Below are 27203 nucleotides of genomic sequence, written 5' to 3'. Positions count from 1 at the left end.
TGCACCCACCACTCACACAGTGCACTTGGAGAGGGACGTGAAGAATTCATGCGACCACCCTATTTTGCTTATAATGGGAAATATATATTTGAGATCCTCTACAGAGAGTCCAGGGATGCGAGTCATGCTGTTTCTATGTACACACTGTGCAGCCCAGCTTCTGAATGCCACCACCAGGGCAGGTGCAGCCCATGACTACATCAACTGTTGTGGAGGCTGTCAGGGCTACCAATGGTCGAGGCGTCCTCTTGCAGAGAAACACAAAGGGCTGGTATTAATAGCACATTCACGATTCCCTACTGTGTTCTCTCCACCATATGCACAAGTTCCATGAGTTATCAAGAGCAATGGAGAGTGCATTTTTTTAGTTAATCAGGGACACGTGCCAGTTCATGTGCCGTTTCCAAAGAACATCCTAAACGCAGGTAAGCGCAGATTGGACTGTTTTCCTTTTGGCCCATGCATCAGAGCACCATGTACATCCTCAAAAAGTGATAGTCTCACTGGAAACTCTGCAATGGTGTGCTTATGGAAACTAGCCTCACAAAAATATGTTTTGTCGATTTCTAAACCTACAAGTGTAATCTACATGACTTGACTACTTGGCTTTCCTTCACTGTAACAGTCAACTTGAGCTTAAAATGTCAATATAGAATAATTATTGAAGGACAATCATGGCCCTAAAAAAGAAGAGAGGATAATATAAGATTTGCCACAAAATGCAGTGTGAAAATAGTGTTAGTTATAAAATCACAAGGAAGTATTGCATCTTTAAAGAAAAGAAGGAACCTTGGAAGTTTTTGTCTTGCAAAAAAATAATATTATTTGAGATTTGCCATGTCTAAAAATTCCTTAGCTCCAGTGGACTGCATCGTGTGATTTCAACAGTAATAATACTTGGCTATTATGTTACCTACTGGATTCTACAGATGTAGCTCATTTAAAGTGTTCTAAATATACAGATACTAATGTCTTAGAATACAAAGATTGTTTTGCAACCAAAAAGTACCAACCTTTTTGTTTTAATAAAAACAACATGTTCGTTCAATAATTAGGCCACTCAAAGAATGTGTTAGACTTGGCATTCTTGGTGTGGTTTCCCCTGACCTTTTGCCTCTACCTACTGTATTTTTGACTGTGTGATGGATTTCGTTTTCGCTGGCTTAGATTCTTTGGGCACTTTGGAACTGCTGATCAGTGTCAAAGTGCAAGTGCACCCTGTGTACATTGCTATTAGGATTGGTTATCCATGATTGGCATATTTAATTTACTAGAAAGTCCCTAGTATAGGGGACGCGATTCCTGTTATTGGGGCCACTCACCTTTTGCCTTTTTTGGAGACGCGATTCCTGTTGTTGGGACCACTCACCTTTTGCCTTCATTTTTGCTGCCCTGAGTGTTCCTGCATTTGCTGGGTCTTCGCAACTACCAGTCCGGGGAACTGCAACGATCACTGCCACGCCATATTCATCGTGCCGGGACTACCGCTCCCAGAGTCCCTGGGCGCGTGCTCACCCCGTCACTGACAGCGCCGGGTGGTGCATAAAAACACAGAGGCCCCCCCGCAGCGCAGGACCTGATTCCTGTTTTTGGGGCCACTCACCTTTTTCCTTCATTGGGGACGCGATTCCTGTTGTTGGGGCCACTCACCTTTTGCCTTCATTTTTGCTGCCACCCTGAGTGTTCCTGCATTTGCTGGGCCTTTACAACTACCAGTCCGGGGGACTGCAACAATCACTGCCACGCCATATTCATCCCGCCGGGACTACATTTCCCAGAGTCCCTGGGCGCGTGCTCACTGCGTCACTGACAGCGCCGGGAGGTGCTTAAAAACACCAAGGTCCTCCCGCAAGGCGGGACGCGCGCGGGCGTGCCCGGGCACTGCTTGGGCGAAGCCCGGCCCAAGGGTGGGCCCGTCCGCGCCCGTCAGAGGCCTGAGGAGGCCCGGCTGGGCCACATGTCTAACATCTCTAACTTCTCCTGCAGAAACTCGTAAGACTGTTATATTTTTGGGACTTTTAATGTCTGCTTGTTGTGCACGGTATAACCGCCAAAGTTGACTCCTGGGTGTTCCTCCTACGTTTAACTCTACAGCCATGAGTAAACAGAAGGTAGGGGACAGGGTGGTGGGACACTTGATGCATTTTTAAACCAAGCCGAATCAGTTTTGATTCACGAGATACAGGCAACTGAACGCAGGCTCTCTCTGGAGCCAGTTCTATCAAGGGGAGGATCGTTGCCATGTGCCCAGTTACCTGTTCCCCAAACAAGTATAGAAGTGAACCGCTCTGGTGAGAGCACCTCACCTGGTTCAATATGTGAGATGCCTATGCCCCCCGTACCCGACGACTCATTGTTACAATGTAGCACCCAGAGCCAAGCTATGGTTAAGACAAGGGGGAGGAAAGCACCAGGGGGGTAGTGGTTGAACCGCCAACAAAAAAAGGAAAGGCCGTTGCCCAACTCAAAAAGCTGCAACTGCCTCAGTAGGAACTAATGGGGTATATGTTTTTGGGAATACAAATGCTATTGCTCCTATAAATAAATCTCCTGCTATTGCTAACGTCCAGTTTAACAATGACATTTTGTGTTCAATACTAAAGGATCAGCTAGCCGCCCTTATCGCACCCATTCTCAAAAGGCTCAACTCAGTAGATGAGAGGCTTAACAAAATTGAAAAATGCCTTTCCTGTAGTAAGCAAAGGATTCCAATTAACTCTACACTACAGGATAATGGGGGTGCACCATGCAATATTATAGGGGAGGAAGCCACTGTGCAAATCGGTGACACTCCAAACGGACAAGTATGCACTGACCGGGTCCCACAGGTGCCGTGTGCTGCAAAGCCTGTTCGGTCGAACCCAAAAAATGGCACTATGGCAAAAACCCTGCAGCGGAATGAGGTAGCAGGTAATGGGAGAAGGGTCGAAGAAGGGCCTGATGGGAGTCCCGTTATGCTTTCTAGTCTCCACCTTCCCCCCAAAGCTACACCCTACACTATTATTCTAGCAAACGTACACCCTCTGACTGTAGGTATTCGTGAACATTGGTCAACCCTTAAAAATAAAGCTCCCTACTTTCTGAGGAAAAAGTCTGGTATCAGTAAGGCATTGTTTGATGAATTCAAAATGGTGAGGCGTATCAATTGGATTGGTCATGCACAAAAGTATTTGGTGGGTGATTGCGTGGTATTGAGTTTTAGGTCACCTTCGCTTGTACAACACATTCTTGAGCTGGCTTCCCACTATCCCCCCGCTGCTGTTGATATCAAAATTCTACCCTTAGGTTTTTTTTATAAGCGTGGTAGGACCCCAGGATTTAAGGAGCCTTGGGTTTCCCATAGGGCTTTCAGCATGGTTGATTATCCCATTCAGACCAGCAATTGTTTTGAGCTATTATCCACTTTAGAGGACAACGATTGACTGAGTGGAGGTGATATCCCCCAGAGGTTTCAGAATACGGGGCTAAGAAGACAACAGGTGGGTACCCACTTGGTAACTACAATGAGTTGGGCGGAGGGTGCAAACCCATTCAGGCTATTTCTACTGGAAGTGTAGGTAAAACCGGTTAGAGCTTGGACCAGCGGGTGATCTCTGTTGTCCATGAAGACCGCCCGGTGGTAAGACCTTGCTCAACGAGACCCTCTACAACTCTATCCTCGTGGAATATTGCTGGGTTGGAATCCAAACTACATTCATTGGATTGGGCTAGTTTTATTGAGAAGACAGATATATGGGCCTTCCAAGAAACTTGGGCTGTGGAGGGCATGTTTCCTGCGGGATATTTAAACTTTTTTAAACCTGCAGTCAAGGGTCCGAGGGGTAAACCACTTGGTGGGCTGACTCTTTGGGTACGGCAATGTGAGGGGTTAAAGGTGGATGAGGTTCCCATCAACAGCTCTGATGTCATGGCTATCCGGGTTAGTAACCCAAGGGCCTCAATGTGCTTGTATATAATGTCTATGCGAGGGGTCTTCCGGGTGGTAGGAGCTCCCAGGTTGTTTCAATCCTGGATAGTTGCTTGAATCAGGAGGTCAACCTTAGCTACAAGATTATTGCGGGTGATTTTAACACTGATTGTGCCAGGGCCTGTAAATCAAATGCTACTATTGGGCCTGCATCACTGATTGTGCAACCACACTAGTAGCCCTGTAAATGTACCTCAGACCTGCCACTGCAGTGTGTGTGAATGCAGTTTTAAACTGTCATGTCAACCTGGCAAGTGCACCAACTTGCCAGTCCCGCCTTCTCTTTTCGTACATGATAGCAGTGGCGGTTTCTCTTTATGGGCGTCGGGGCTCCGCCCCAGGTAATTTAGCCCCAGGTAATTTATTACGTTTCTGTGTGTTTTAAAAATAAAGATCACCACCAGTATGTTTCTTTTTATTTGTAAGAATAAATAAAATCGCTAAGAACAGGTCGCACTGTCTCTGAGTCTGCTGCCCCCCACTGCCAATACCGCCGCGCTGCACCACCGGCTATGTCTTTGCCGGCTGAGAACCTCACAGCCCTGAAGGCTGTGATGTCATCAGGGAGGCAAAGACATAGTCTGGATGCCCAGTCTCCACCCCCTGATGGCGTGGAGATTAAGTTAGCCCCGGGCGTTTTTAACACAAGCCCGGGATTTCTAACGTCTCCACGTCAATCAGAGAGTGGAGGAGAGCTTGCTGTCGCGTCACCCCACCCCCTCCCAACTCGTCACAGGGCGTGGTGAGACTCACCCTGTGACGAGGGACCCTCTGCGCAGACTCTGAATTCTTCCCGCGCATGATTGCAGTTGGTGGAGAGCAACTGGAGAGTAGCAGCCATTTTGCAGACTTTCAGAGCATTAGAGGAGCGGTCAAGCGAGCGGAGACTAGCCCTGCCGAGGTCAAGGTCGGAGCCTCTGAAGGAAAGCGGACCAGTCGTTCCCTGCAGCAGCAGCCTAGTCCATCCATTTTGGTTGCAGGCTGCCAGGTTGCTGTCCGGACCAGGTCACCGGAGTAGAAGAGACTTGTGAACTCGGGCAGGTAGGGCCCCACAGGCGGGCAGTTTTTATTTTATTACGAATCCTGATGTCAGCTCAAAGAACTCGTAAAGATCGAGCAAAGGGCTATAGGCTGACCACAGTTTTAAACTAGTGAATACATATCACATTTTTACAGCCTCTTTCTTAATGTCATGCTTGTGACTGCTTGCTTGATTTGCTAAATGAAGTGATCATGTTTTATCAATAATCAATGAAGGTGAGTGGATGGTGACACCATGCTCAGCCTTTTGTTTGAATTTTAATTCATTGAAACAATAAATGCATTCACTGTATTGGGTACAACTCACTATTACCTAAATGCCACAGGTTCCGTTAGCCCTAGAAAGATGAAACCCCAAGCCTGCCGTATTCTGCTGCCAGCATCAGGGCTCGACCCCTTGAACTGACCCACATTATGTCTTAGGACCGTGAACTAGGAAGGCTGCCCGCATGGTGACCGTGAGGGCCCCTCGGGTGGTAGTGGGGCCCTCAATGGAAGCTGTCCTAGTTTACATTTTCAGTGGGGGCCAGGGGTTTGTGATTGTGTAAGCTGCGGTGATTGGACCTTCTCAAGAGCATGTAAGTTGGGGTGGCAGGGTCCTCTCAATAGTCTGTAAACTGGGGTGACAGTGTCTGTCCCAGAGGTTGTAAACTGCGGTGCCAGCCTGTCCAAGAGTCGGTAAACTGCGCTGCCAGTCATGGGCTCTGTAAGATGTGGAACCAGCCTGCCCAGGACACAGTCTGTGAGCTGCGGTGCCAACCTGTCCAAAAGCCTGTAAAACATTCGTACCTTGATTAATGCTGAATCCCAAGCTACCAAGTGGAAAGTTAACATGCGAAATATTTTAATAGTGCATTTTATTCGACGAAGCATGGTAGATGTTTTTTTCAGGTTTCATGTGCTATCATGTATCGGTACACTACTACAGTGCAAAGATATTTCTGAATAACTCATGCCATCTAAAGAAAAGTGTTAACTCTTAGGCTCGTGAAGTGCACTCTCTGGCTGTCTTTATCATGTATGTAAACAATCGTAACAAAGATCCTCAAAGGGGAGAGGGTGTGAAGTAACGGCCAGAGCGGCTAACTTGGGAGCTCGGGAGAAAGGTTCCAGTGTCGGCGTCGGCTCTTCAGTCTGTGATTCTTGCCAGATCACTAAATCTCCCAGTACTTATCAAAAATGAACGGGCAATGAAACTGGCGGTCTGGTAAAGCGCTCCAAAACCTTCGGGTCGAGTTTGCGCTATATAAAACGTGGGGGGAAAAATCGGCATCTCCTGCTGCAAATATAAATTAACTCCGTTATTTTTCTGAACTCAATACAATTATATTGACTGTAACATTTCTAGGTCTGCTGATTTTCTTTTTTTTCTTCAAATTTGGTTTGAAAGGGCCTTAGCTGGGTAAGTGGAGTCCTGTCAGATTTGGCCCAGCTGCTTCAATTAGTTTTGGTGGTGGTACCGTATCTTAGATCATTTACAGATTGAGTGCAACACAGGTGTTTTCTGATCTCACCAGACGGAAAATGTCTCCTGTCCTTAGTTCAACAGTGCTCAGCAGACTGAGTGTATTTTTAAACAAGACATGAGTGTGCTCTGCAGAATATTGTCATGATGACATTTACATTACTCACTTTAGCTGACTCTTTAGCTGACTAGATTTGTTTTCTACCAAGCTTACCGTATCAGATGGACATTGTGGCATTTACACGGAAAGGTAGGCCTGGTAACCAAGGCAAAAACGAGTGTAACAAGCATATGCAAAGCAATAGGTCTCGCATTAGGAAAGTTTGAGCTATTGGTATTGTAAATGACACATTTTAAATTTATTTTTATTTTGAAAATAGCGAAATTATTACCTTTGTCATTTACAATGCCAATAGTTATAACTTTTGCAAATGTGACACCTATAGCATTTGTAATGCAATATGTGTTGTATTTACATGATATGGCTTCCCCTAGAGTTGACAGTACCTGCACTAGTCCACTTGATAATCAAAGGAATTTTGCTCACATAACCCAACACTATAGCAAATACTCTAGCTCCTGCTTTCAGTGGAGAGCCACATCATAACCAGCTGTGTGTTTCAAGGCTATATCCTCAAATAAAACAGACTGCCATGAAAAGTAAATAAAACCACCAAGGAGAATATTGTTTATGCTGACCCTCCATGATGCTCATGCATAAAATCCAAATATTTCAAAAAGAATTAATCTACAACCAGTCCTTGGGTTCTTCCACTTATGAATATCTCTCCCTCATAGAGTTTTAAAAAAGCAGCAGCCTTTCACCTTCACGTCATCTGCCAATGTGGGGATTTGTGGGGATTAAAACTATACTGTGACCAACCTCGCCAGTGAATGAGATGGATTATTTTGTCTTGACGCTCATATTTCATGTGCCATGCAGAAGGGTGTTTGGGGCTGTTATATCCACAAGCATTTCCCATGATCCAGAGAGGGTCTATTTGACCCTGCAGGTTGCCCTTTTCTCTAAATATCCCTATGGCCTATCCCAAGACGTGTGGAGGAGTCTGCCACGCCTGTGTTTCTCTCTCTTCAATGCTATCACTGGCTTTGCCAAAGGGACGGGGAGGCTTAGTGCCCCTAAAGCACTGGTGTAGGGGACAAAGAGGAATGAGCCAGAGGTCCTTCTTTAAATTCATAACATGGCACTAGGGTATCTGCCAGCATTGCGATTTCTTCTTTACCCTAATTGCTTGGAGATGAAGGACAAGGGTAGGTGCCAGATGCTGCAGTGAATTATCTGCAATTGCAAATATGGGACTGGAACAGTTATTAGCGTCCCCAGTTCTCCGTCTCCCAAAACAAGTTGCAGGCAGCAGTGGACCAGACCAGTTCACAGCTGCACAGGTGTCATGCTCTCCACTGAACACAGGGTATTGGGGCAACTGACATCTAAGCCAGCCCTCCTTCAACTTTTAAAAAGGGCAACCTTTTAGAGCAGGAACTAGTTATCCATTCAATGCAAGTGACATCTGCACCCTCGGAAAAGTAGTGTTTGGTCCTTTCCCAGAGCATTCAGTCATGAGTCAAAACAGTGGTGAGCTGAGCACAGCTCATGAGGTATCACACTGCCATCATGATTGAAAAGTTACTGAGCTCCCAGCAACAGTAACAAGAGGCCGGAACATTGACAGATATTTAGCTTAACAGATAATACACATCACATGTAGCATAAAATACCTTGTTCCTCATAATGTTGAAAGAAAATAGGCCCAATTTTAAGATGTTCGACGCTGCTTAGTACCTACGTGTATACTCTCTCGCATAACTGCCAGTTTCAAGATGGCTGCCACAAAGCTTCCGCGTCCACAACTCCAGGCAGCCCCCACGCTCTTCTCTTCCGAATCCCGCCCCTCCCTTCTCGGCTTTCTACGAGTCCGGTGCCAAGATGGCGGCAAAGCGGAGTCGGTGGGAAGGTTCCAGTAGGTTCTGTGGCCCGGAGGACACCGACAGTTCACTCTGAGTGTAAATCTCGCGAGACATCAAAGAAAGAAAAGAACCCCAGTGGCGAGCCTAGCCCTGTGGACAGTAGCAGCTCTGGTGGGGACAGCAGCACCCAGCCTGGGAGCAGTACCGAGCATAGCAATGGGGGGGAGCGGAGCTCCGACGACGATGAGAGCCAAGACGGGGCTTGCTGTGTGTATTGGAACAGTAAGCAATAGACTAGAATTTGTCCCTGGGTAGTTAAATTTGGCTGAGATTAATTCAATAATTGCACCCTACACTTCAGATATTAATAGGCTGACATAGGGGTTCTGACTAAACTGGGCCTAGTACAGTGGTTATGCTTATGGGGTGACAGTTTGAGTAGGCAAGGAAAGCTCTTTTATTATACTGAAAAAGTATGTTCACTTGCATACAAACTTATGTACTATTAAAATGCAAATCCACACATGTTCCCTAAGGCATGCTACTATATTTTATGAATCAATTACTATTTCGTTTTTGTGCCTGTTTTAAGACCACTTATTGCACGCTTACATGATTTTAAGAGAGTTCCCATTTGGTGATCCTGTGCTGTAAATACAAACCTGTTTTCCTCCTCTATCCTTCTGCGTGCTATCATTCCTATTCCAAATAACTGACTAACCTATCCACTACTTAAAATGTACTTGCATGTTTCACTATACTAATTCAACACTAATCCTCTATGGGTCCCAATGTTTTATGTTTAGAATGTCAGGAGCAAACCATGACTCATTTAATTTAAATGTTGTTGGAGGCATTCACCCCCACTCTTATGCATTCCTCAATTCACCTATGCAATTACATCCACACATCCTACCCTTACCCGTGCCCCCAGCTATGCACTCACTTAATCTTTGACCCAACCACCCATGAACGCACACTTATCCTGCTCAGTTATCCATATGGATCTGCGTAAAGTTGTATATCCACCCATACCTATTCATCCCTGAACCACCTTCAACCAAGCACATATCCATCCACTCTTAGCTGCGCATTGATCCATCCTCCAACACCCGGCTGTTCACCCATATGTTTGCATGTGCATCAAGCTACTTATGTGATTAACACCGATCCACCATAATATGCACCTACAGTCACCAAACAGTCTCTTTAACTATGTATTCCTCTTAACAGCCATCAGCGCATCCATTGACAACCACCTGTGTTTGCATGTTGCCTTTTGTGTATTGTCTCGCTGCATATCTCTCTACATTTTGTCTGTATATGCTTCTGGGTATGCTTATAGTGCAACATGAATGTGTTTGCTGTTTATGTATCTAAACAACAACAAAGACATTACACACAAGCATTGACATAGCCAATAGGTCTCACCTTTGGGACTTTATAAATGTTTAGTTATCCAGCACAATATCCCTGGTGCAAAAACATCAACTGTTGCATGGCTAAACACTTATATGGTCCCAAAGGCGAGACCTCTTGGCTATGCCATTGCTTGTTATTAATTATTATTATTTAGTAGAAATGTAGGGAAACGTGAGGAATATAATACATACTTGATTTTATACACTGTTAAAAGGAAAGCATTTTTAATAAGGCGCCTGAAAAACCGCCACCTCGGCTGCTGCTGAATAATTCTCTGACCAGTTGTAAAAGCTTTCTAATAACCTGTTTTGGATCTGGTTCGTGAGGTACTGGGCATGTGTAAGCATTAATGCATCTGACAGCCCAGGCCTCTCTTGGGGCCTTGTTGGTGCAGTCTGGGTTGTAATTAATGTGGCCGAGTATATTGCTGTAGGTTTAACTTTATCCTAGATGCTGTGATTGTCAATTACGGTGGCATCCCTTCTTCCAACTAAACCGCGCTCAGAAAAGGCCCACTAATCTCCAAAATACAAGTGGCAGGGCATGTGTACTTGGCTTTGAACAAATGATTCATAAAGGAAACAGACAAGCACAGGTAGGGGAAACATTTTATGTGTTGCATGTATATATTTTATCTCTGTACGCTTATGTGTTTATACATGGTGCCTTTATGCATGCTGAGTTTCCAAAAATGACCACTAACCAATAATATATTCAATTCTATGTGGAAAAAGTAGGCATTTTACTCTGATGGGCTACCTTGAATGCCACTTTATCTCAAATAGCCACTGGGTCAGTAGACAGATCCAACCTATTTATGCAACATTGTTATAAGTAATTGTGGTTTATTGCAATTTAAAATGGTTTATTCATGAGGCCTTGGAACTGATGATAGTTTTAGGGGAGGCAGTGGCCTGTTTCTGTTAAGCACAATGGCTTCCAAAAGTCTTGAAAATCCACCACTTGGCTTCTAATTTTTCAAAATTTTCTCGGTGGGAGAACCCCCCCGAACCCTCCTTAGGTGGTTCGGGCGCGCTCGCTACGCTCGCTTGCACGGTGCGCTACACCAAAAATTTTCAGCCCCACCACTTTAAAATCTCACCAGCCGCCACTGCATGTAAGGCACCCCTCAGGTAAGCCTAATGTACCCCATGGGCAGGGTGAGTGTATGCAAAAAGGTAGGACATGTGCTGGTGTGTTTTACATGTCCTGATAGTGAAATACTGCCAATTTCATTTTTCACTATTGAAAGGCTATCTGTCCCATAGGCCAACATGGGAGTTGCTCTGTAACATCTTCCAAGCATAGATTTCCATAGGTACAAGATAGAGAAAGATAGAGAAATTGTGTTTAGGATTTCTGAACTCAGAATTTAATAACACCTTTTTTAAAGAAGGTGGGTTGGCCTGCAGTTGCTGCTTCTGCCAAGGAGAGGACAAAGACTGGAACTTTGCTGTGAACCTGCATGATGAAGAATCTTTTATGACTTGTATGTGCTTGCCTCCTATTCTGAAGACTCAGGGCCACAAAGTCTTCTGCTGCATCCCACTGACCTGCACCTTGAGTCCTCTTTTGACTCCTGCATTCGAAAAGTTGCCAATTCCAGTTCCTGGGCCCTGAGAATTGTGCGGTTGGTACTGCAAAGCGATAAAAAAAACAACTCCGAAGCCATTGGCGATGCCGCTAGTGATGCCTTGACTTGCACCGAGGCCAGGAGCACCGCTCGTGAAGTGCACAATGCACTGTCCCAACTGCAATGCAGATCCAACTCCTGCCAATGCCTGCCGTTATTGGCCTTCCTGATGGCAGTGCCCACACCAACGCCATCACTGCCATAGTCTGCATCCTGTTATCACAGAGCCAATAACCGACAAAGGTGACTCCACAAACTCTTTGACTTTGCATCGCGTCACCGAAACCGACGTCTCACCACCAGCGCTGCCTAACTTTCCCTGTCCTGGATTCAACGTCTCACCTCCTCAATGCCTCACCTCCCCCATGGCAACCAGGGAACTGGCTTTGCCTCGGTACGGATGCCTCACCTCCACGTTGTGCGTCATCCATAGACTTTTTTTCTAAGGTGCTGTTGTTTGGGGTTCCGTGCAACTCCGTGCCCAACGCCGCACACATATTAAGCTTTGTGTTTTTTACTATTTATCATCAATTACAGCTGCTTGTGATTTAGAAACAGTGTGTTGGATTGTACACTTTACAACCTGTGAGCTAACGAAGCACTAGATTGTAGAAACGTACAGCAATAAACAATTTTTCTTGACAGCCCTGCTGAAGCAAGTTCTACTAGCAAAACATTTTGACTGAGTTTTATTAGTGATATCCACAAAAGTTTAACAATAAGAGAATATTCTGACATAAGATTTGTTAAGAATTATGTTCAATTTAAAGAAGATTTTAGTGAATGTGTTCGGCTATCTTTAAAGAAACTGAAAGTATGTTTGTCTTTCTGCACTTGTGTCTTGTTGTTCATTTATAAAGAGACCAATTCAGTATTTGAACGTTCTTTCATTCCTTTCACTTCAGTAGCTTCTACTTTCAGAAATTCAAACTTCAATTTTATTTTGTCACCTATTCAAATTTACATCTGCAGAAAATAAAACAAGCTAACAAGAGGACAGAATCCAAGTAGTGGAAATACCAAAATTGCAAGGCAAGGTGGCTTAAATTGTTCTTCTTGAAAACCACAAGAAAGAAATTGGCAGGACTAGAGCTAATGGTATTCCTTGCTTAAAATGGTTTCTTCAATTCTCTAAACCCCACTTATAAGATGATATTAATGCCTGTGAGAAGGTCCACATCATTTATTTATTGTGAACATTAAATTATTAGGGATAAGTTAGCAATTACTGGTAAAATGTATTTTGGGTTTGGGGGTCCACAAAAAGTATGTTTTCTATTCAAAATCCCAAAATGTAATTTTGGGAAGAAATATTTCAAATATCGCTTGATGGTTCAACACCAATCGCAGCAAAAAAAACAGAGGTCATTTACTTCTGTGTTCTAATTTTGATTTCGTGAAAATATGCTCAGCTTAAAAAAAGCATAAATGAGGACTGAGAATTCAAGGCTATTTGGCCGTTACGTTTAAGCAGTGGCGTCTCTATAGAGTGTTTTACAGCAGCACTCAAAGGCCACAAATAATACTGGTGGTGGCAACCTACAAAAGGCACTTATAAAAAGCGTGTTTGTACATTTAGATATAAATGCATTCTTATAGCAGAACCAAAAAATTCAAGAAAACCCAGAAATGGATCGACTACTAAGCCTCTGAGCTGTGAAGCCTCTTCAAGCCTATATCCAAGTGAAATAATGCGGATAGATTCCAAGGCTTTTTTCTTGTGTCAGTTAATCAGTCATAGAGAAAATACAATATTCCACAGTTAAGGCATTATAAATGGTTATTTTCGAGAGTTAAGGCAATGCATATCAAACCTTGAGTATCTTCACACAGAACAGTCAGATATAACTCAGCAGAATAGTGTTCAGGATTTGTGCTCAAACAGTAACACAGTTAATAAATAAAACAACACCAAAATGACAAAAATACAATTAGCAGAACTGGAAATATTTAATATTACAGTTTTGGGATAAAATAGAGCCAAAAGCCGTAAAACGGCCACTGTGGATATCTGGTCATGCTGGACCAGGACAAAGTCACAAGTTCAGGCTGACCACGATAGAATGACACCCGGCTATAGGGACCCAGTTAGGCCCACTGAAGAGAGTACCTTAAATCCTGGTTTGCAGAGCATTGTGTGGATCTACATTGAGGATGCAACAGCCAAAGCGATGCTTCAGTTCCGAGGTATGGCAAGGCTGCGGTGAGTGGCCCTGTTTGAGCCAAAATCGAGAATCTCATCAACGAGGGCAGCATTAACAACTGTGGTGGTGGGACACAAGGAGGGGGAACCAGAAAAATGAAGCTGAGGCCCCTCGGACCCCAGAGATGCTAGTAGGTTTGAGGACAGTTAAAGGATACATATGTTTAAGTTGAACTTGAAAGCAGAATGAACAAATCATGTTTTCTTTGTCCACCATTACTGTTTTTCAGAATAAAATCACCAGTACCCGCAGATCATATTCTGCAAAAGGATTTTTGCAGAAGTAATGAGGGGCTTGATGGGTAAATCAACCATCTGAAAGTCTGGGTTCATCCACAAACACATATGTAAAAATATGGAGTCAAGGTTTGCAGGACTAATTCTAAGTCTGAGCACATAGCACCAGAACTGTACTGTGTTCATACAGGTCTTTCCAGCCACTACAACCAGTATGTATTGCCGCCAGTTTGTACTGGAATGCATTTGTACTGCACGAAACTCATTGTAAAAGTGTTTACACAGTCACATTTATGTGCAACTTTTCAAGAAACATCATTTTTCCATCTCTATTTGATTTTGGAAAGTTTCATGCGCAGGGAAAGTTAATAGAGAAATAGCCCAAAAGTTTAATTTCCCATTCAAATTTTCAAAGAATTGTTTTGGGGAGGAGAAGTTATTAATCATGTCATTTGTAATATAATCTGTGATGTCATGTTTGTGGTCTAAACAATGCATAGGGGTGTAACAACTTGTAGCGAACCATAATTGGCAGTTCACTGTCGTTTTGACATTTTGGATTAGGAAGTTGTATGTGTTATGACTCAGGTTAGTATTCAATCTCACTAGAAAACCACAATACCATTTTTAACAATATTTCTTCTTGGACTAGAGACATAGGGGCATATTCACAAGGAGCTATTGCCGAATTAACAGCACTTTAGCGCAGTCAATGTTGTGATAAATTTACCCCACCTTTCACAAGCTGGTGCTATCAGCAGACATCGTCAGAATTCCCACGATAACAGTCCCAAAATCTGACACCACGGCGGACACCACCAACTAATGCTAATGAGATGCAGAGTAGGCGTTCCCATGCAGAAACACACAAAAAACAACAACACCACTTTTACAACGAACTGACAGATCCGCAAAGTGAAAAGAAAACAGGCGATAAGCCGCGGTAGCCGCTAGTATTTAACAGCTGCCTCAAGCAGGTGTAAAGATGGACGACTACCTGCAGTAGGCAACGGAGCCCCACACACAGCCACTACTCATCATGCAGCTCGTGCCCCAACAGGGCCACAACACCCACTGCCACCACACCCGGGACCGCCACCACCCCCAGGACCCGGACCCGCACCCCCCACGACCACCGCAGAGGCAGTGCAGAGTAAGACAGAGGACCTTCCGAAAACGCACCACTCTCACAGACCTGAAGCCTGAGGAAGTCATTGGCCACTACAGGCTCAAAAGGACAACCATTCACCGCATCATGACCCACATCGCCCACAGGCTGACGGTCCAAAAACAGCAGAGAATGAACATCCCTCCACAGACAAAGCTGATGGCTGTGCTGCACCTGTTGGCATCTGGTACCTTCCAAACAACAACTGCCAGAGTCAGAGGGGCCTCACAGCCAGCCCTATCAGAGCTCATCACACCTGTCCTGGATGCCATCCTCAGCTTCATACCCCTGTACCTTCACTTTCCCAACACTGTGCGCAGGAACAGCTGGAGACAAAGCAAGACTTCTACGCCATAGCCGGATTCCCAGCCGTGTTGTGGGCAGTCGACTGCACACATGTCCCACTTGTGCCCCCTGCGGACACTGCACACCACTACCGCAGCAGAAAGCACACACATTCTATCAATGTGCATTCAATAGTGGACCACCGGGGACTCTTTACCAATGTCGTCATCAACTACCCAGGCAGTGTGCATGATTCTTTCATCTTCCGACAGTCTATCATCAACCAGCGCTTCCAGGATGGCACATATGGAACGGGACTGCTCATTGGTAAGTACCATGTCAACACACCACACATCCCATTGCCTCCAAGGCACAATGCACAACTGTGGGGATGCACACGTGACCAAACCACAATCAACATTTCAAACTACACGACCACCTGCCAGACACGACCACACCACTCCATGGTATTCCTGGACCACCCCTGCACCCCAAATAGATATTTCATGGGGCCATACAACAGTTAAACATGTGGAGATGCGAAATGCAGCCATAACACATTTGAGGCACTGCTCTGCCCACATGACCCTACCCCAGTCCCCCGCAGATCAACGTCCCGTGGCAGTGGGCCTGTTTCGCCCGCTGTGCATCTAGGGCCAATAGCCCTGTGCGACTCGTGTCATCCCCCTTGTAGTTTCAACATTGCATTTTTGGGTGCCTGATGACCGTTGGTGTAGTTGCCAGTATCAGCTACTCTCTGCAGACTGGCTTACACTCACCCCACACACAGCCAGGACAGGCGTCACAGGATTGGTGGACCTGCCATCACATTCGGCCGAACCAAGTACTGACTCTTTTCTCCCTTCACTGTCACAGGTGATCAAGGATATGCACTCTGCTCTTCGATGATGACGCCCCTCCGAGATCCGAACACACCCGCCATGAGGCAGTACAATGAGGCCCTCATACGCACCAGCGGCATTGTGTAACGCCCATTTGGCATGTTGAATTCACGTTTCAGGTGCCTGGACGGCACAGGTGGGAAGCCCAGACATCGTGTGCAAGCTGATCGTTGCATGTTGCGTGCTGCACAACATCTGTGTTCGCACCGGGGCCCCATGGATCCTAGTCCCAGAGGTAACGGACGATGATGGTGGTGATGGGGCAGGTGGGCCACATCCCACTGCATCAGCGGCAGGAATGGCCCGTAGGAATACCATCAATGACACTTACTTCTCATGAGCATGTCACATTGTGGACATCTATGGCAATCAAGCAACAGTAGTAAATGTCCAAATGCACTGCATGTGTGAATACAACATATTTGCAGGTTTCTGCTTGTACCTATACATTTTAATGTTAGTTTTCCCTGCGATTTCAGATGGGATTTGCCAGGTCATGCACATTTGCGGAATCAGTTGTGTCCTGTGTTCAAATGTGGTGGGGGTGCTGTTTGTACCGGGATGTTGTGAATGTCAAGGTGCACTCCTGCCTATGTGCATATGCTGCATGGTGGGTGTGTCGCTCGTGCAGCTCTGATTTGTCTGCCACTGGTCTCTTTCATGCGGTGTGCCTGTTGGTTCTGTTCTTCCACGGTGCTAGGTAGTTGCGGTGTATATGTATTCCTCTGCAGTTGGCCAGGCCACATCTGTGGTACTCCGCTGTTGTTGGATTTTGTTCTGTGGCATTTTCAGTTTGCTGTTCTTGTGCTTTTACCCTCATTGCGAGTGTGTATTGCAGCCCTCGCGCTGGTTGTCACTGTTTTCTAATTGCGCTTTTACCCATCGCAGGTCTTTTTGCGCTGGGATTGGTGTTTTTATCTCCATTGAGGTGGTTGTGTCACGGGCATTGGCCGTCGTGTTGGCAGAGTATTGCATGCTACCGCTGTGTTGTGAATTCCACGTTGTCACAGAGTTATTTCCCAGCGATGGGCTGCAATGTTTAAAGTTGCGTTACGTTACTCTTGTGGTAGTTATCACACTTTCTTGTGAATAAACCCCATAGGTGTTCTACTTCAATGAAGCAAATTCAACATTCTGAGTTAGATTATAAGGTACAATTACCTGAATACCCAGCTCGGCTTATATGCTATGCATCCCCCCCCCCCCCCCCCCCCCCCCTCACACACACACACGGACACACACACTGAGGCCTTTACCTAACTTGAAAATGAACTTCAAAAGGAAAACAAAGTTTGGGTGGCATGTTAAGCCCTCCACCCAAAATTCTCTTGACATTTTTTAAACTGACTTGTATTAATACATTTTTCTTGACTTACCTTCAAATTCAATGTCGCATGACGTAGCTACATCATTAGGTAAATCATAAAGGTTAATAATAAGTCAAGAGCAATAAGGCAATGTATGGTGAGGTGATGGCACACTCCTTTGTAGTCATGATTGCTTAGACATTGCAAATGTATTTAAAAAGTTTTATTTAAAGACTCAAAGGCAATATTTCAAGTAATTTGCAAAGGACAAAGTAAATAAAAAAAACTGAAATTTAAAAAAAATAATAGTCATAAAACTAAATCATATTTATAAACCGTGCATTGAAATAAAAGTTGAAGAGCCACGTGCTACTTACTGGGGTTTGGAGGGAAAAGGGTGCAGTCTTTGCAGTGAATTATTTCTTTCACGACTGGGAGTTCTAGTGGTTGAGGTACCAGGCCCATTCCCGCCATCAAGGGGTTAATCTGAGCTATCATACTCAAGCTGGGTTCAAACCCCTGCAAGCAAACGGAACCTGCAAAGAAAGAAGATAGACAGTCCAAAATCATTCTGGGCCTGTTTTATGCTGTATTCCTTGAAATGAGGGATTGCACGTGACAGTAAAGTGAACAAAGTTTCTATTTCACAAGCACAGAATTGTATGCTGTATGTAGATGGACCACCCAGTACCATCACGTACCGTGAAAGAAAGATTCCAGCGAAAATATTTTTTTTAAGTCCTGACTATTTAATTGCGCCATCATAAATCATATAAAACGTTCACATAAACTAATCAAGATCATAAATAACATGTATAACAAGCATTTGCAATGCAATAGGTCTCGCATTAGGAAAGTTTGAGCTATTGGTATTGTAAATGACAAATTTTGTATTTCTGTGTTGGTTTTGAAAATAGCTAAATTAATAGTTTTGTCATTTACAATGCCAATAATTTTAACTTTCGCAAATGTGACACCGTGACCTATAGCATTTGTAATGCAATATGTGTTGTATTTACGTGACTTAGATGTATTGATATTACAAATAACAATGGCTTATTTTTTTAAATAATTAATACTTAAATAAAAGTTAATTTAATTTATAATGGCAATAGCTTAAACTTTTGTAAATAACTTTTGTGAAGATTATGTTCAGTGTATTTTATTGTGACTAAAATCTAAGAACGTATTACAAAATGCACAAGTGGTGAAATACCAGGGGCATTTATGAGTATGCACGTTAATATGTGCACCAGCAAATATTCTGAGTTCACAATTTGTTCTCATTTGTGAAAATACGTATGATCTTAAATGGCAGGGTGGGGGGACTTCTATTGCACTCCCACAGCACCCTCTTTCACTTGCATCGATTTCAGTGCACATCAAGACATAAGACACAGAATATTTGCAATGTAGCTGCTCCACTAGCTGAGTAAGTAAGACTGCCCCCTTAATGGATACCCTTTCAGTTGGCACACCTTTCAGACCACGGGGAATCGCTGCCAGCACGTAGCGCACCGGAGCCGCACCTATGACACTGTGCTTCCATTAACACCGGGTGGTGCTGTGAATTGGGCAACAGAAGCAGAAAGGGCACCATTGCAGCAGATGAGTGGACTGCTACTGCAGTGATCAGACAGCGGTCTGCAGGTGGACTTGTGCGCCCCAAGTCCAACGCGCACAGTCCGGAGAGACAGAATAGCCTTTGCACCCCGATTTTGGGGGGGGGGGGGCGTGGAACACAGTGATTACTCCCACTGGGATGATTTGGGAGGGAAGAGACACAGAGTTGTGGAGACCTAGGGGCCCACCCTGAACACACGGAGCAGACACCGAGGGCAGCGCAGCTCCTGCAGCCATGTGAGTGCAGCCACCCCTGGCGAGCAGTGTTCCAGCTGGCAACCCTTTTCAGGACAAAGAGAACTGCAGTGGGCACGGAGTGCGGTGTGGCAACGCATACGACTGTGTGTTCTCCTTGGTCCCCCAATGCACTGTGAACTGCGTGATAGGAGCGGTAGGAGCCAGCGCTATCCCGGAGCAGTCTGGAATCATTAAATTATCCAGTATTTGGGTGTCTTTCATAGATTCACATGCCTGAATCATTCCCCGTCGCCGAGACGGGAGCCTCCGGTACATAAAAAAGTAATGTCCTAAGGACATACATAGAGAATATAGGCCGAAGGGCCTCCCCTTTGGGGTCTTTCCACGTCCTTATGTAAAAAAGGACCGAACTCTCATCGTTAGCCAATCAGCTCCGACCTCCCTCCAGACCCTTCCCGGGAGGAGCCTCAGTCCCTCAGATTTTCTACCGCACGTTGTGCTAGGGAGTCTCCAACCTGAGCTCTTCAGGTTTTTCTCGCTTCGAAGTCTCAAACTTCGCTGGAAGTACATTCTATACAAAAAGAATAATTATCTTATCTTCGACTACCGTCTCCCATGTCGGAATCCAATAAGAAGGTTTCATCCATGGCGGACTCGCAAAAGAAAGCCCTTCTTAGGGCCTGTTCTTCCTGCGGCAAGCAACGGACTCAAACGGAGGACAAGCACGATCTGTGCTTATATTGCCTGTACCCTGACCACGTCCCTGACAAGTGTAGGGTGTGTAGAGCCTTCCCAAAGAAGACTGTTAAGGAAAGAGAGGCTCGCCTTCTCGAATGGCTCGACAGGCTTAAGGTCCGAGACACTCTGGAATCTTCCGAGGGTAGTGTCTCCGTGACCTCCAAAGTCTCCAAGAAGAGACCCAGGGTGCAGTCCCCTGGAGAGACAGACACTCCTCCTAAGAAGGCGCACAGGAAACCTTCGGAGGCACGTTCCACCACCTCCTCCGTGTCTGCTAAAGACGGCCAGAGGTTCAAGAAACCCGCTCCATCTACTAAGCGGACCACCTCGGTCTCGACCACTGTGTCGACCACTACGGCCTCATCGCCCTCCGCGACGGCCACGACGACCACCACTGCGTCCTCAGGCGCACCGGTCTCCTCCACCATCCCCCTGAAGCCTTCGTCCAAGACTACTACAGGACCATTGACGGTGTCCCCACTATCTGCGTCATCGTCACCTAAGAGGTCCAAATCTAAAGGTCCACCTTCACCGAAGAAATCTCATGCCGAAGGATCGTCACCTAAAAGGTCGAGGTCAAGTTCAAAGGGTCCGCCTTCACCCAAAAAATCTCAAGTCGAAGGCTCGACCACCAGTAAGTCGGCGACTCACTTAACCCCGCAGAATTTGGTGCCATCGACACTAACGGAGGCGTTCAAGTCACCAACACAACCGGCGGGCGCGCCATCCTCACGCACGTCGTCGGAAGAAACCCCGGCGCCATCTTGGAAAGAATCTAGACTGGTCGAAGTCTCCATTCACTCGATTCCAACTTCCTCAGTACCTACAACGGTAGGGTTGGCACCCGAGCAGGAGCAGGTGGCACTGCAGAGTGAGGAGTCCGAGGAGGAAAACCAGCGCGATCCGGCCACCTCCCTATCGGACGTCCACGAGGACCAGGAAGAGGTTATGTATCAGGAACGCTCCATGAGCGTCAGCACGGAGAACACCCCGATGATCTGCTTGCCCCTGTCTCTGGTCAACGATCTGCGCTCACTGGTGCAGGACTATAAACAACGGTTCCCGGATGCCGACAGCGGAGCCCAGGTGCCGGTCACCCAGGCGCAACCGTCTGCCTCGCGCCCTTCCGCTCCCCAGGCCCGTCCCCGGACCCAACCCCAGCCTCGCACTCGGCCCCAGCCTCAGGTAGAGGACTCCTCGGAAGACGAGGAGGAGGAGACGGACTTGGAAGAAGGCGAAGTGCAAGACGTTGACTCGGACCACGGAGACGACGATGCCGATGCTGCGTCATCACACCATTCGTCTACCCCGGCATCCCCGCGACCGCGCCAAGCTGAGGCGGCGGACGTTGGGGGTTTCCACAAACTGGTGGACAGGGCAGCAAAGAGGTTCCACATGGCGGTGGAATCCACGGAAACGGAATGCTTCCTCCATGATTTCAAGGAACACAGCCAGAAATTGGCCAAGTCTATCCCACTTATAGACTTTCTGTGGGAACAGGGCAAGAAGCTGATGCTTACGCCTGCCTCGGTGCCGGCGGTGGTTCCGCGCCTAGACAAAAAATATAAGGCCCCGATCACCGCGCCAGCCTGCCTGACAGGCCACCCCAAACCGGACTCGGTTGTGACCCAGGCGGCCCAAAAGCAATCTCGCAACCCATCCTCGCCGCTGTCTGCACCCCCAGACAAGGAAGGAAGAAAATTGGACACCATAGGCAAACGGTTCTCTACCACGTCCGCCATGACCATCAAGGTGGCCAATTCTATCGCCCTACTAGGGCGCTACAACCGCCAGCTATGGGAGGACATCGCCCCCTATCTGCAAGGTCTGCCATCCACGACCCAGGACGGAGTGAAAGCTCTCCTAGCGGAAGGACAAAACTCCGCGGCAGAAATCATCGACTGCGCCATCGACGCAGCCATGACGGGATTCCGCCAGTTGGCCGGGGCCGCCGTGCTCCGCCGCCAAGGCTGGCTCAAAGCAACGTCCTTTCGGCAAGAGGTCCAATCTAAGGTGCTGGACATGCCTTTCGATGGTCAGTTTCTCTTTGGGGAGAAGATAGACGAAGCACTCCAGGCCATCAAGAAAGATACCGATACGGCGAGGGCCCTGGGCTCCCTTCAGTCCCGGAACCAGTCCTTTCGGGGGGGCCGCTCCAGAGGTCAGTACTCCTACAGAGGTTCCTACCAAAATCGGTCCTCTTACTCCTACAACAACAGAAACCAGCCCCAGCACAAACAACAGCCCCAACAGTCGTCCTATGGGAGGTCGTCCTTCAGAGGCAAATCCGCCAAGAAGGGCACTGGCGGCCGCCAGTGACCATTTACTTCAGCCAGTCCCACCACCGTCTCAATCCTTTCGAATTGGAGGAAAGCTGACCCACTTCCTCAAAAATTGGCAAAAGATCACTACGGATCGGTGGGTACTACAAATAATTCAATTTGGACATTCCCTCGAAATTGTCAACACCCCTCCCAACACTCCTCCGCTGAAGCGTGCTCACAAACACCTGCACCTCCTTCTCAAAGAAGTATCCGCCATGTTGGTCAAAGGAGCCATAGAAAGGGTCCCAAAGTCCCAGAAGGGGACGGGATTTTATTCCCACTCCTTCCTAGTCCAACAAAAAGGGGACAAATGGAGACCGATCTTAGACCTCCGGGCGCTCAACGCCTTCCTACGGAGTCAATCCTTCCGGATGGTCACAATCCAAGAGATCCTGGGGGCGTTGGAAAGTGGAGACTCGATGGTCTCCCTAGACTTACAGGACGCCTACTACCATATCCCCATCCTCACACGGCACAGGAGGTACCTACGGTTCGAAATAGCAGGCAGACATTACCAGTTCAAGGTCTTGCCTTTCGGCCTCAAATCTGCGCCACGTATCTTCACGAAGTGCTTGGCGCCGGTGGCAGCCTTCCTGCGACAAAGGGGTCACCAAGTATTCCCCTACCTGGACGACTGGCTGGTGAAGGCGCCTTCCCCGGAGGGCGCGACTGCTTCCTACAACGCCTGCAGCGCTCTTTTTCAACAACTGGGTCTGACGATCAACCTCAAAAAATCCTGCACTACTCCATTTACGAGGATCACTTTCCTAGGGGCTACCTTAGACACGAAGCGCGCAAAGGCTTTCCCCTCGGAGGACAGGACCAACAAAATACTGTCTCTGGCCGCGGCTGTGGCCAAGAAGTCTCGCATCAAAGTCCGGACGTTCACCTCCTTGCTAGGGATGATGTCCTCCTGCATTCTCCTCATACCACACTGCAGGCTCCGCATGCGTCCCCTGCAGGAGGCGTTAGCGAGACAATAGAAACAAAGTTCCGGCTCCTTCGAGGACATTATCACGATCACACCGGCCATCACTGCCTGGACATCGAACTGCAGAAGGACGCTGCAGTGGGACAAGCGGTGCTGCGCCATCTCTTCCAATAAGGTGAGCCTTACCTCGTCCCGCCATCCAGGTATGCACATTCTTCATGGTTTTTTCTGCTATATGCATGACTGTATATTGCCATGTTTCTCTCATGTTGTCTGTGATTTATGCAGGCCTGCTGGATGTGAGAATGTGCTTTACCACTATGCATGTATAACTGCTGGCTACTCTGATTCAGGCATGTGAATCTATGAAAGACACCCAAATACTGGATAAGAAATGCGTTACTTACCTGTAACAGCAGTTATCCAGTATTGGTGTCTTTCATAGATTCACATGCAACCCTCCCGCCTCCCCGGTAAGGACTCACGTACCTCTATGTCTACATTGCGACACCCTAGATGGGTGCGTACGAAAATCTGAGGGACTGAGGCTCCTCCCGGGAAGGTTCTGGAGGGAGGTCGGAGCTGATTGGCTAACGATGAGAGTTCGGTCCTTTTTTACATAAGGACGTGGAAAGACCCCAAAGGGGAGGCCCTTCGGCCTATATTCTCTATGTATGTCCTTAGGACATTACTTTTTTATGTACCGGAGGCTCCCGTCTCGGCGACGGGGAATGATTCAGGCATGTGAATCTATGAAAGACACCAATACTGGATAACTGCTGTTACAGGTAAGTAACGCATTTCTTAGGAAGATGAGAAATATCCCTCAGGGAGGCCTCAAGTATCAGAAGATCCGATGTCAATACTACCAGTATAACAGGCTGGGACAGGCAGAGAGGGCTGTTTTTGACTCCTTACCCCTCCTCCCGGTACTCACACCGTGTGAGCGATGCGAATGTCGACAGAACACCGGTCCCAGAAACTGTCCACTGACAAGTCGTGTTGCTGCTGCCTACACTCTCCTATATATTAACTGGTGCCACCACATGCACCTGTGCAGTGTCCCACCTCTTGGCAAGTCAGCCATCTCGCACTGGGGTGCCCGGAGCATGAAGACTGATTGGTCACTACTGCAGAAGCCTGCTGGGCTCTAGAGTGTTCATCAATAACCACGGGTGCACAATTCTGACTACCTGCTATTGCTGCCCCCACAAGCCGGCGCCCTGACCAGGGATCCTGCCCATACGATAATGAAAGGGTATGAGAATGCAGGCGCCCTGTCTCCAAGCAATACCAGGAAAACCTACAAGTGGACCTGTGCCCTGAACACACTGGCTGAACTGGACAAATCAGAGGGTTTGCCCTCTGTGCTTCGTACTGGCCCCTGACCGAAGCGACAAACCTCATTGCCTGGGGTGTTGAGTGCCCTGCTATTCCAGCGGTGAAAGGGTGTGGCAGTTCAAACTCCTACGCGTCCCCTAAGGGAGCACATGACGCAGCATAACCGGCGGCGTCAGCACTGAAAATATATAAAGTGTATTAGATCCTAATATTGCCCAGTATCGGAGAGACGGCAACATAATGGGCAAGTACACTAAGAACAAGCATTGGCCGCACGAATTCGAGGGTGCCTCCCGCTCTTGCCCCCGAAAGAAATCACCGCCGCAGCCCTGCTCCGTGAAAACCGGAAGTCAGGCACTTTTGGCCGAGACGGGGGCGGGGCCTGCAATCCGGCAGGAAGTCTTGCCCGCCGCCGCCGAGGAAGAAGTGAAGCCGGCCGACTGATGGCCTCTCCGCAGCCCGGGGCTCCCATGAGTTGAGGAGAGTCCCGGGGCTGCCAACAGCAAAACAGCCAGAGTGTTGCGGGGCTCCCAGGTGCTGGAGGGAGCCCCGGAAGTGAAGTCCTGCCCCCTGGTGCCGCGACGAGACGAGACTGCCGCAGAGAGGAGCCCGATCCCCAGCAACAGCCCGGTGAGTGCCCGACCAGCGCTGCAGAGGAGACACGGAACACGCCGAAAGAGCCCGGTGAGTGGGGGGGGAGGGGGGTGTACGCGCGTGTGTCTGTGTGTGTTTGAATGTGTCTGTGTGTGTGCGCGTGGGTCTGCGTGTGTGTATGCAGTGTGTGTGTGGCTGTGTATGTGCGCATGCGTGAGTGAGATGAAATCCGCGCTCTGCGCTCGTGCGCCCTCTCGTGTCCACATTCCCAAATACGGGCAACATTAGTTGTCTTCGCTGATAGCTCTCAATGTTTTCGCATTGAAAGTTAGGTCAGCTCGACCTAAAAAAGGTATGCCGCGCAAAATGTATGTGGGACCACATTCTGCAGTGGCGAAAAAAACTGATACTACATAACCAGGCGTGAAGGCATAGTGTGTAAGCTCGGGAATGAAAGGGGCGAGAGATCCCAAAACAGTCTGTCAAGGACTAAAAATGAGTGAGTAGGACTTTTTGGGCAATTCCAATATTTGGTTGAAATTCAGGCACCTGAACTATTTAAGTTACTTTGGAACTTATTATCAACACTTTGAAAGTTCATGGTAAAAAAAAAACTAGCCTCACCCCCAAAAATATAACTACGTTTAAAAATACAATGTGTTATTCTTTAGATCTTTTAGGATTACATAGGTTCATTTTGACAATTAGTTCATGGAAATGCTGTATTGTATCCAATGCAGGAAGTTGAAAAACTATAGTCTCAGAATCAATTAATTAGGGGTGGTTGGGGAGTTGCAGAAAACTGATGGTGTAAGGGGCAGAATCACTTAATTTGAAAAACCTCTGCCACCAAAGAAATTTGCAACAAGGGAAACATATATAATGTTCAATGCATTTGCATACTGCATCACCACCATTAGTATGGTCCCGAAGCACAAGTAAAGCTGTTTGGACTAACCAAATTAGTCACAAATAAACGACATTTTATGATAGTGAGATACAACAACTTGACAGTGAAACCCTGTAGCAGCTAGCCCCTAACCGGCTATCCCCAAAAGCAGTAAATAGAGGGAAATATCCCAAAGTTTGTGTACACATGATCTAAGCACCCACTATCAAGGTGCGGTCCTTAACTGGACTATAACATGTTAAACATAAAAAGCAATCGGTGCACCACTATATGACAACTATACAAAGTACAAGATCTGTATCCACAGTCGTATTCTTCAAATCCTCCTTTTTATTTTTAAATCACAATTGGTGTTAGCGTGACATGCAACATGTAGCGTTTCGTTCATTTTTGGATACGGACTGGGAGGATCACCTGGTAAACACAAGTTCAGCACGTATTACGGTGCTGAGTGGATGGGACTGTGTGCTTTGGGCCACCCTTAATTGTATGGGACCCTACGTATTTATATCTAAAGATGTCCCGTACACTAATTGCAATTGTGATTAAGAAAAAGCTGGTTACAACTGCTTTATAGTGACTCATTTGTTCGGCGTTCAGTCACATGATATTGCTGACAACTTACAATTTGTCCCAGATACAGTGGCGCCTCTTATAATATGACTCTGCATATGTTCTAAAGAAGTCCATTGTAATAAACGAAATGTGTTGGCTGATCCACTCTACTCTGCATGTCCCACTAACACCAATTGTGATTTAAAATAAAAAGGAAGATTTGAAGAATACGACTCTGGATACAGATCTTGTACTTTGTATAATTGTCAAATAGTGGTGCACCGATTGCTTTTTATGTTTTACATTTTATGATAGCTTATGGTTTTAAGGTGTCTTTTGCAGATTCATACTTTAATCCTGCAGATCTGTGGTAAGATACTTTTTGAAGGTTAATGCACTCGATGGAGAGGTCTAGGAGTAATATCTAAGA

General features: G+C 46.7%; 1 protein-coding gene across 2 annotated transcripts in view; it reads right to left on the bottom strand.

The window, feature by feature from the left end:
* ENOX1 (ecto-NOX disulfide-thiol exchanger 1) overlaps window positions 1–27203 on the bottom strand; it is a 2419302-nt gene that overhangs the window by 612481 nt on the left and 1779618 nt on the right. For both annotated transcript variants that reach the window (XM_086935020.1, XM_086935021.1), the window contains one exon: window positions 17937–18095. In XM_086935020.1, coding sequence (XP_086791146.1) covers window positions 17937–18095 — 159 coding nt within the window. The remainder of the gene's footprint in view (window positions 1–17936; window positions 18096–27203) is intronic.

This window comes from Lissotriton vulgaris, chromosome 8, assembly GCF_964263255.1.
Source record: "Lissotriton vulgaris chromosome 8, aLisVul1.2, whole genome shotgun sequence".
In the NCBI taxonomy this organism is placed as follows: Eukaryota; Metazoa; Chordata; class Amphibia; order Caudata; family Salamandridae; genus Lissotriton; species Lissotriton vulgaris.
The sequence above is the reverse complement of the archived record's forward strand: the minus strand, read 5'-3'. Positions and strand labels throughout refer to the sequence as shown.